The 11,955-nt window shown below is 37.7% G+C and overlaps 1 protein-coding gene across 1 annotated transcript in view; it reads right to left on the bottom strand.

Annotated features, from left to right (window-relative positions):
• The window catches only part of KLHDC1 (kelch domain containing 1), a 79,517-nt gene that overhangs the window by 13,367 nt on the left and 54,195 nt on the right, over positions 1 to 11,955 (bottom strand). The window contains exons 11-12 of the mRNA XM_007943678.2: positions 8,818 to 8,902; positions 7,084 to 7,136 (exon numbers count right to left, since the gene is read on the bottom strand). Coding sequence (XP_007941869.1) covers positions 7,084 to 7,136; positions 8,818 to 8,902 — 138 coding nt within the window. The remainder of the gene's footprint in view (positions 1 to 7,083; positions 7,137 to 8,817; positions 8,903 to 11,955) is intronic.

Raw genomic sequence — 11,955 nt, 5'->3', positions numbered from 1 at the left:
TCCTACTTCCGTAGTGATACTGCCTCGGAAACCCAAGGAGGGGTTGCTATGAGTCGGGTTTGACTCGACGGCACATAACAACAACAACAACACAACCTTTCTAGGGAACCCAGTAATATCCACCAATTTTCTGGTAAAAATCACCCAGGCCAAAGCAATGAGACAAAATTTAAGTGATTGTTGGGTGTGTCATACGACTCCCAGAATATGTAAGTATTGATTTGTACCAATTAACACAACAGACCTTTCTAAACTCCCCAAGCTCATTAGAGGAGACCCTGATTCCCTGATTGCTACTCTGCTAGTCTCCACCCCACCAGCTACCTCCTTTATGTGCTTTAACCCAGTCTCTAACTCTTCAGGAGTGATTCCTGACATCCAACCATTCAAAGTCTTAGTTTGGTATAAGGATAGAGGGCCCCCAGGCCTTAAAGATGGGTTTCCTACATACGCAGGTACACCTTGCATATTTACTTGGGCCCACTCCGAATGGGTTAAAAAATGCCATCCTGCAGGAACTTTAACTTATAATTGTTATGCTACCCAAGGATTTGCATATCAATGTTTCATTGGAACTCACGGCATAAAGCAATGCTCAAACCGAGAGATCTGGACAGTAGACCCAAACAAATAGTATAGGTGGGCAGATACTGGGCACCTCCTTTCTGCTGAAAGCACAAAAGTGGGCCACAACCTCTTGGGGACTCTTGAGTATAAGATCAGTATTCCCTCAATGCCAACATTCAGAAACTTTACAATCACAATTCAACAATGTCTCTTCACTTGTGATCTGCACCCCCCTCCCCCAGTAATATGGTTCATATGCCTTGATTATAAAAATAGGTCTTGGGCCATTAACTGCTTAGACCACTCTGCAGTAAGAGGGCAATGTACCATGGGGTGGGTCTGCTTCTGTAAAAACTGTTAGCTACAGGTGCTCTTTTTGCAAATAATCAGTCACCCTTTTATCCCGACTACCCTGGAAGAAGAACCCCAAAAAAGCCCCATGTGGCCTTTGTTCAGGGCTGAATCTCTGGATGTGAATTCACTGAGTCTGTGCTATCACAAATAAAGTCATTCCTTTTTATCCTGCTTGGCATTAGCGTTTCTCTTGACAGCTCCGGTAACATTAGGTCTGACATTTAGGTCATTGATCCATTTTGAGTGAGTAGATTTTTGTATATAATGTGAGGTAGGGGTCCAATTTCATTCTTTTGCCTAGTCCCATTTGTGAAGACACTGTTGTTTCCTCTTGAAGGGATTTGGTGGTACCATTGTCAGAAATCAGTTGACCATAGATGTATCAGGTTTATTTCTGGACTTTCATTTCTTTTCCTTCCATTGGTCAATATGTCTATTCTTAGGCCAGTACCACACTGTTTTGATTACTATAGCTAGTAGTAGGAGCTCTGGTAGCGTAGTGCCTAAGGCACTTGACTGCTAAACAGAAGACTGGCAGTTGAAACCTACCAGCCACTCCTCGGAAGGAAGGTTATGCAATCTACTTCCATAGTGATGCCACCTTGGAAACCCATGGAAGGGTCACTATGAGTCAGGGCTAACTCAATGGCACATAACAACAACAACATAGCTAGTAGTAAGTTTTGAAGTTGGAAGTATGTGTCTTCCACATTTGTTCTTTTCTGAGATTGTTTTGGCATTTGGGGGATCTCTGCAATTCCATGTAAATTAGAGAATAAGCTTTTCTGTTTCTTAAAAAAAAAGCTGTTTGTTAGAATTTTGATAGATTGCTTTGAATCTGTAGATTGCTTTGGGTAATACTGGCACTTAACATATCAAATCTTCCAATGCATGAACATAGGATGTCTTTCTGTTTACTTAGGTCTGCTTTAATTTCTTTCAATAATGTTTGGTAGTTTTCAGTGTCATGCACCTCTTTGGTAAATTATATATTAGGTTTCTTATCTCTCTTTATCAGGTGACCTCACTATCAGTTAAAACTTTCTCAATGCCTTGCCCCCAACCAACAAATGTATCTATCTTTATAGCCACACTTTCTTCTTTCCCCACTATTTCAAAAGAAAAGTATATATCCAGTCAAAAGCTAATTCAACTACCCTTTCTCTAAAACCTACCTCTTTAGGGCCCTATTCACCAATTTTTTAAAAAAAATTTTTATTGTGATTTGGGTGAAAGTTTACAGAGCAAATTCATTTTCCATACAACAGTTCATACACATTTTGTTTCATGACACTGACTGTAATTCCCCACAATGTAATAGCTCACTTCCCACTTCCTCCCTGTAGTCACAGTCACCTCTTTCCTTTGTCCTCCTTTCCTATGCATTCCTGCCCCCAGCTATCTACTAATGCAAATACTGCCCTTCTGTTCTTTCATGAGTGATTGTTCTAAGCAATGTATCTACCTGATGTAAATGTTTACCCTCTATGCTTGTCTATTGTTTGGCTGGAAGCCACGGAAGTTAAGTTCAATTCCAGACCTTAAAGGTAACTGAGGGCCATAGTCTCAGGGGTCTCACCAAACTCTATTAGATGAGTAAACCTCATCTTATTTTATGATTTTGAGTTTTGTTCCACATTGTTCTCCCGCTTTATCCAGTATCTTCTGCACTGACCCCACTTCACCAATTACTACTTCATTTTCTTGAATTCTCTACTTACTCCTCATTGGCTTTTTCCTGTCAGCATACAGACACACTCATTTTTCCCTGGATCTTAGTGCTCCTCTCTAGATGCCATCCTGGCTTCTATCATCACCTTACCAACAACTTCTTAGTACTGTCAGACTTCACGGTACATTTCAATCCAGATATTATGTGATCTTGCTATAGTGTCTATTTTTTAATTCTCTCCTCTTTCAAATTCAGCGTTACTCTTACCTCCTGATTCACCCTGGGTTCAACTTCAACTTCTCTTATCAGTCACTCCCTACTTGTTGGTTCCTTTTTTCTCTATACTCAAATGTTAGGTGTCCCCAGTGCTCAGTTACTGGCTTCTTCCTGACTCTCAAAACTTTTCCTGCAGAATTAACCCATATCCATTTATATCCTAATGATTCTTATACCTTTATGTCTAGCCCTGACCTCTCTTCGTATTTAACCCTTTAATGGATAGCTCCACCAGGAGTCCCATAAACATTTCAAGCTTAAGATGTCCAAATCCAAATTTACCATTTCTACCCCATCCCACTTCAAACCTGCTACCTTTACCTTTTCCATGTTCCTCATTGTTATTAATTCTTTAATCTCCCTTCCCTTAACATCCATTTAACTACCAAGTAGACTCTGTCTCCTAAATATCTCTATCTTCCTTTGTTCTCCAGCCCTACTGCCATTTTCTTGGTCATATCCTTGCTTCTTATCTAACTACTGCCAACAGTCTTCTCACCAGCTTTTCTGTACTGAGTCACATATCCATCCAATCTCTCATTCACACTGTTGCCAGAGGAATTTTCTAAATTGCAATGTGATCATCTCATTTCCCTCTCTAAATTTTTCAGTGCTTCTTGATCTCCTATAAGATAGTGTAAATTCTTTTGCATGAGACACAGAGATTGAGAAAGGATGGCCATGTGAAGGTGTGTCTACAAGCCAAGGCATGCCTGGGGCTACCAGAAGCTAGGAGAGACAAGAAAGGATCTTCCCTTAGGGTCTTGGATGATATAGTTTCTGATATTGTGTCCAACTTTGTATCTTGCCACTCCCCACCTCATTATATTCCAGGGATATTCAAGAATTTATCGTTTCCAGAAGAAATACTTTTCTTCACATTTTTGGACTAATACACTTGTACTGCTTGTTCATGGCAAATTCTTGGCTCAAACGCTTCCTCTTCTGCAAGACGTCTCTAATCTGTCTTATCCTAACGATGTAAACAGAGGGCCTTCTTCTTCAGTATCCTCTTGAACACTGTGTAAGTTTCTTTTAAAGCAATTTACTTTTTCTATTAAACTGTCTGAAAATCTATCTTTTATATTATTAGCAATTTAAGGGAAAGACCATGACTTTTCACTTCATAGCACAATGTCTACCCATGGAGGTGTTATGAATTAATGTGTCCCCAAAAAGATATGCTGAAGTCTTAACCCATGGTACCTGTGAACATGACCTTATTTGGACATAGGGTCTTTCTAAATGTTATCAATTACATTAACATGAATGGATGGTAATCCAATCTGAGTGATGTCCTTATAAAAGACAGAAAGAGACAGATTGAGAAAGGATGGCCATGTGAAGATGCATGTACAAGCCAAGGAATGCCTGGGGCTACCAGAAACTGGGAGAGACAAGAAAGGATCTTCCCTTAGGACATGGGAGGGAGCATGGCTCAACTGCCATGATGATTTGGACTTCCAGCCTCCAGAACTATGAGACAGTACATTGTGGTCTTGTAAGTTACTCAGTTTGTGGTATTTTTTTACAGCAGCCTTAAGAAACTAATACAGTAGGCACTAAAATATTTCTTACTCCCTGCATATGAGGAACCTGCAAGATAGTTACATTTATAGTAAAAGTTAAAGAACAATACAAAGCAGTATGTGATTCAGTGGCAAAAAGGAAGCTGGCAGAGGTTCTAAGCATAAATCCATGATGACTTCAAAGGAAGGATAAATCTGAGGTACCACCTCACTCCATCAGAATGGTAATGTTAAAAAAAAAAAAAAACAGGAAACTAGGTGTTGGTGAGGCTGTGAAGAAATAAAATGCAAAATGATACATCCACTGTGGTAAACAGTTTGGTAGTTCCTCAAAAAAACTGGACATAGAACTATCATATGACCCAGCAATTCTACTCCAAGGTATATATCCAAAAGGACCTGAAAACAGTGACACAAATGGACATACTTAAGCAATGTCATTGCAGCACTATTTACAACAGCTATAAGGTGGAAACATCTGAAGTGTCCACCAACTGATAAACAGAAAAGCAAAAATGAGGTATATACATACAATGGGATATTACTCAGGCATAACGAGCAAAGGAAGAAGTCCTGATGCATGCTAAAACATGGATGAACCTGAAGACATTATTCTGAATGAAATAAGTCATAGACTAGGAGATAAATACTGTATGATATCACGTATATGAAATATGAAAGTATATAGAAACTAGAAGTAATTAGTGGTTACCACGGGTGAGGGAAAGGGAAAGAGGAAGTGTTTGCTTTGAGTACACTGTAGGTAATTAATGGAAGTGAGACAGTTTGGAAAAAAAGAGCAAAAATCGTTGCACAGCTTGAAGAATGTCACTGAACAGTACATATAGAAATTGATAAAATATTGTATGGGGTATTGTATGTATATTTAGCAAAAACTCAACTGCCGTTGAGTCAATTCCAACTCATAGTGACCTCCATTGGGTTTCCAAGCTATAAATCTTTACAGAAATAGATTGCCTCATCTTTCTCCCACAGAGGAGGTTTGAACCATGGACTGCTGGGTCTGAACCATTGACTTTCCGACTAGCAGCCTTACTCACTGTACCACCAGAGCTCCTTGTATGTTGTTTTGGTTACCTACTGCTGCTCTACCAGATGATACCAGAGGTGGAATGGCTTTAACAAACAGGAATTTATTCTCTTAACAGTTTTGTAGGCCAGAAGTCCGAGTTCAGAGTGCCAGGCTCTAGGGGCTGGGTGAAGGCCTCTCAGCCTTGGCCTTCAGCTCTGCCTCTTGTTCCCAGCCCACTGAAGCTAGAGGCATCTCTTCACTCAGACAGCTGCTGGCTGCTGAGGCTGACAAGCCCAGGGTCAACAAGTGAAAAGGCAGTCCCGATATTACCAAACCATACAGCAGGCCACTGATTCAAGTCCATTAAAAGTCCCAAAATCGGCAGAGCATGGCAGGCTGCTGAATGAAGACTCAGAAACATGAAGGGTTCAAGCATGCCAAACAGCTAGAGACCTTCCTTAAAGCTGCTTCTTACATACTGGAAGCAAACCACATCTCTAAAGCAGCTACTCAGCTGCTCCAGTTGATTCCACCATGGAACTGATTGCCAGCCTCACTGTGGGGAATAACTACATCCAAGCTGCCCAGCCACTCAACCAGGCCAGCCAAGGTGACAACAACCTTAACTACCACATATGTATATTATAATTCTTTTAAAAAAAGGGATAAATCATTACAGCATGGTTTCTATACTTGTCTGCACATTAGAATGACCTCAGGATCTTTCCAGAACTCCAAAGTCCAGACCAGACCCTAAACCAATTAAATTATAATCTTTGAAGTGAGACAGAAGCAGCAATGCTTTTGAAACTCTCCATGAGATTCTCATGTGGAGCAGGAACCACTGCACAATAAGGAAGAGCAGTTAGGAAAGATTCAAGAAGGTCCAGTTTGAGCAAGCTAAATGGTTTTTTTTTTAAGTGGTTTCAAATTGCAGAACATCGGGAAGATATAGTATATTCCTTGAAATACAGCATGTCATCACTCTCTCTGTCTTTTTCTCACTTTCTATCACCCATGTTATTCCCACTGCATGGAATACCCATGCTTGGTCACTGAACAACTTCTACTCGGGTCAAATTCTTCTTTTCAAGTCTCAGAGGCAGAAGTAGGGGATTCTTCCTCAATTCTCTCATTAAACTTTGTATATGAACCTTTGAGAGTAGGAGTGTATGAACTAAGACACTGTGAGTCATGCCATCAATTTAATAACAACATTGGAGTTTAAAAAATAAATTCTACCTTATTAAATGTATGTAAATGTGTTTATGTGTATTCTCTCTCTCTCTCTCTCTCACACACACACACACACACATTTACTATTGAACATATTCTAAATTCAGAAAAAGTTAAAATGTGAAAAAAGATAAGGCTTAGACTCAAGGAAATATAGTATGTTTCATGTTTTCTATTATATGAATTAAGTGCAGTTTTACAAACAAAAAAGTGACTATACTGTATATTTCAATTTAAAAAAATTCACAGTGGTGTATCATTCATTATGATTGTGATTATACCTTTAGAAAGATGTGAACATTTTCCAAAATACAAGCCTTAAACTACCTGAAAAATATAATTTTTCCAAAAAAGTAGAAGAAAGAAATGATCATACATTAGTACTATTTATATGTAGAAATACTGAATTTGCTTACCTGAGTAGTGAATAAGGCTGCGTTTGAAAGATTAATAAATCATTACAGTGACCCTAATCAACAAAAAATATAAATTAAAGTCTGCAGCAGTTTTTGATAAAAGATCACAGTGCATTAATAATTTAATATTTTCATTTTATAAATTTAAAATATATAAAATAGCAAATAAATACCTCTTTCTAGATACTCTCACACACACACACACACACTTCATTGACCAAATTTTTACGCAACCATGGTCTACATAATTGCAAATTTAAAAATCAGAAATATGTTTTTCTTTTAGAACAGCAAGTAAACAGAAATGTTCTCTAATCCTTTCAAATAGGTCTTTAGAATTTCACATTGAATACTCAGCCAAAGAAAGTTCTAAAACTTTCAATATATATAACTGAAAATACTTAAATTGGAAGCCCCAGAACTAAAAAATAAACCAAATTACCTGAAGAGAAGTCACCTTATTTCAGGGCTTACCACTCTACAGGTGCTACTTTGGAGATAACTCTGCCTGAAGAAGAGAGAGAGCTGGCACCTACTTGGCCAAACTCTTGCTTGTCCCTCATCACTGCCTACTAAGTCCTTGCTTTTCCCAAGAACTCTACAAACCAGAGGAGCTCTGGTAGCCTAGTGCCTAAGGCACTTGACTGCTAACCAGAAGGCTGGTGGTTCAAACCCACCAGCCACTCCTCAGAAGGAAGGTTGGGCAATCTACTTCCATAGTGATACTGCCTCGGAAACCCAAGGAGGCGTCACTATGAGTCGGGTCCGACTTGACGACACATAACAACAATAACAACATACAAACCAGAAGGCGCTCTGGTGGTGTAATGCCTAAGGCATTTGACTGCTAACCAGAAGGCTGGCGGTTCAAACCCACCACCCACTCTATGGAAGGAAGACTGGGCAATCTACTTCTGTAAAGATTTACTGTCTCAGAAACCCAAAGGGGGTCGCCATAAGTCAGAATCGACTGGATGGCAGTGAGTTTGGCATTTTTTGGTGATGCAAACCAGATCAAGTAAACCTAAACTCTTGGCTCATATACAGATTATGAGTATGATCACTCTGCTGTGAACTTCCCAAGGTACTAGGAGTAAAAGAACAATACTCTCCAAATGCTACTCATTTATTCCTATGACCTTGGTTTTATCAGATTTTAAAGTTAGAATGCTTTAAATTCAAATGTAAAACAACTGAGTGAAACCCTGGCAAAGAGGCACAAAATGAAAATATACTTAAAAAATTTCCATAAAGTAGTTTCCTCAGAGAAGAGAAGCTATCAGGTAAGATTCAGAAGAAATAAACAAGGAACTTCAACAATATTGGTAGATCTTAAGTTGGGTAGCAAGTTTCATCGGTAATTGTGTTTTATTATTATCCTTAGTAGTTTACATCTATATTATATCTTTTTTATGTATCAGATATTATGTATAAAAATTTTAATTCAATCACATACTATGGTAAGGTGCAAAAAGAAAAGGAGAGAAGCAGAAAAGGAAGCCATCCTTTAAAATTTCTTCTTAGTAATTTAGCTAGTAGAATTAAGAGACCATTTTGATTTGTAAATATCTTGCCATGCTTCATAAAAGCCTCACATTCTCAAATTAATCCTACCAGAGTGATGTTTCATGCACTTCTTTATTTTGCAATGATAGAGTATCAACATTCATGCTGACTAGCCATTTTTTAAAAAAAATAATAGTTATTCAAATATTTAGATAAAAATGTTCTTACTGTATCCAAAGAAAGTAAATCATCTTTTCTCCCACCAAATACCATTATTTCATTTTCTTTTCCCAAACAGGCTGTGTGCCATAACCTATGATTGAAAATTATAAAGTGAAATTATTATCAAGGAAGAGTTATACATTACATGTAAATCAATTTGAAACTATACTCTAAAATTCATTCTGTTTCAAAGAGGCATCATTGAACTGGGACCATTGGCATATCCTCAATTGGGTTAGATTTTAAAGATTCCTCTGGAGTTGAATGAAATCATATTGCTTCAGTTAAGGCAATGACTCCCAATTGCTCTTTCTATTATACTCCTTCCCCTGCACCTTTTCCTGAATCTCTTTATCTCATAGATATTATCACTGAAATATTCATGGTTAAAAAGGAATTGATCAGCCTACTGATGAAACAGGCTCCTTTCCTAATTTTTTAACACTATCTCTTTCTGTTACCCGTCACCTGAGAAATCCAACTGGCACTGCCTTTACATTTCCATTTTTACACTACTCATCACCCTAGGTACAAAATACCATGTTCCTGTTTTTTTCTGTCTCTGATTTCTCCTAGGTTGTTAACAGCTGATAAATAGTATTTTTCAAATATTGTTTTGGCCATGGAAATTTCCTGATCAGGAAGCAAGGGCCTCTGCTCTTAGCTTAATATTCATGATGAACAGCTACTCTTTTCCTTACAAATTCTTGACTCTCTCCAAATGAACCCTCGAGTCCATTGATTTGTTTTCCCCAAGAGAAGCTTTTATCTACCTCTAGACTTCTGTTCACCCTGTTACTTAAGCTTAGAATGAGATGTTATGCTCTCAGGGCCTTAAAAGCAGGTTCAAACCCTCCAGAAAGCATTCCAAATACAAGAAAACTGGTTCATTAACTTCATTTCCTTCAACATTCATACAATCATTTTATATTCTCCTAACTTACATTTTTGGCATAGTGCCTGTGGCATTTATTTGACTGCTACACAGAAGGCTGATGTTTCAAACCCATCAGCCACTTCTCGGAAGGAAGACTGGGCACTTCCATAGAGATAACCCCTCGGAAACCCAAAGAGGGGATGTTATAAGTCGGAGTTGACTGGCCGGTGGGTTTGAACCGCCAGTCTTCTGGTTAGCAGCCAAATGGCTTAGGCACTACTACGCCACTAGAGCTCCCATGCTTCTCCTAAAACATGCTTAATATGGTGTTCTATACCCAGAAGGTACTCAAAAAGCACCTTCTTATTTTGATTAACAAAAGCAAACACAAAATACCAACATAATTTATTCAGTGATTAAATAGACAAGTTGTTTCATAAAGAATGGAGCATTAAATGTTTTTTTGGAAATGGTATGATAACTCATATCCATCTCCAACTTTCACTGTTTACCAAGAATAATTTTATGATTTTGTAAAGCTCAATATTCCAGGACACTCTAACTCTCAGACAAAAAGTACATGTAAATTTTCTCAATTTTAGAGGCTACCTTAAGGATTTTACAAAGTCATTGCTTTGATTCTGAGAGTACTTTGATTACTTTTCTTTGTAGAATAAACTGCTGAAGCAAGAGATATACACAACAATTACTATACATATTACTTATTTTATTACCACATAACCGATTTTTAGTACATTAATCCTTTTTACATAATCTTTACAAATGCAAAGAGTGGGATTATGCCCAATTTGTTAATCCAAATACTTTCCTCAAATAGTCATGCACAGATTCAATGCCATATGCACTTGGGACCCAGGCTAGAACTGAGTCATTAGAGATTTTGTTTTAGAAATACTCTGCCCAATTCTCCAACTCATATGTTAAAACATAAACTTATATAAATATTCAGTAAGAATCCAGACTATGTTGTGGGGTTAGGGTAGGGATTGGAAGAAGGATTTGGAAAAGGAGACAGAATACAAATAATGATAGTTTAACTTCTTAGAGAAAAGGCCATGTGTAACCTTGACAATACTCATGGGATCCAATAGTACCTAAGGCTCTATATATTAACACTTTATCAGATACCTTTTACAGACATTAAAAAAAAAAAAGGGTCCTTGCTGAAAGCCACCTACACAGGCTGTCAGATATGGCTATATATCATAGCTTTTATGTAAGACAAGATCTAGAGAAAAGTACTACACTGTGGAACAGCGATTCCCCAGCAAGGTGGTTTTAACCCTCAAGGGAACATTTGACAATATCTGGATACATTTTTAGTTGTCAAAACATGGAGCAGGGCAAGTTTACAGGCATCTAGTGGGTAAAAGGCCAGGAAGGATGTTAAACATCCTGCAATGCCCTGGACATCCTTAACAACAAAGAATTATTTTGTCCAAAATGTCAATAATGCTGTGGTTGAAAAACTGGTACAAGAGGAGAATTGGGCAGTTTACATTCAAACTGTAACTTGGAAAAGTTTGCACAAAACACGTTAACTGTCACTTTCATTCTTAAAAATTAGTATATATATACAAATATAGATATTCTCCTTACACTAAACTGTATCCCACCTGTTCTCCTCCTCACCTCATACCAGAAGATAGATATGCCTCTGTCTTATCTGCCTTAGGGAAACTCTGGCCTGGACTTGATCACCGAAGAAACTGGAAAGCCTTTCCTGCCTTGATTTTGGTGACATCTAGCTTGCAACCTGATGTTTTTTCTACAGACTGATAGTTTATGTCCTTTCACAGCTGCTCTAAACTTACACCTAAACATGCTAATAAAGCATATTATTTACATCACACATCAGCTGAATTACAAGAAATCTCTTTACATAGCTATTCTAACTAATATATTATTGATAATAGTTGTGTTGCTCTAATTACTCATTAAGGGTTGAAATATAAAAGCGGATCATAAAAATAAAACATTTTTACTATCACTTTAGTCTATAATTAATGCACTCGTACAATTAAAGAACTGGAAAACTAAAAGTTTAGTTATCAAACTCTCATTTCACAGACGAAGAAATTGATGCTCAGTTTCTTTAAGTGACTTTGCCACAGTCACTAAGCTAAGTAGTAGCTGAGCAAGGACTAGAACTCTTGGCTCCCATGTCGTAGGATAAAACTTTATTTTCATTTCTTTTTAGAATAAAACTTTTTAAATTAAAACAATATATTTTTCAGAAGATTAAG

This window comes from Orycteropus afer, unplaced genomic scaffold (genome assembly GCF_000298275.1).
Source record: "Orycteropus afer afer isolate SDZICR_OR568_19922 unplaced genomic scaffold, OryAfe1.0 scaffold00111, whole genome shotgun sequence".
NCBI classification, from domain to species: domain Eukaryota; kingdom Metazoa; phylum Chordata; class Mammalia; order Tubulidentata; family Orycteropodidae; genus Orycteropus; species Orycteropus afer.
Note: the sequence above shows the minus strand (reverse complement) of the source record. Positions and strands in the feature narration are given on the sequence as shown.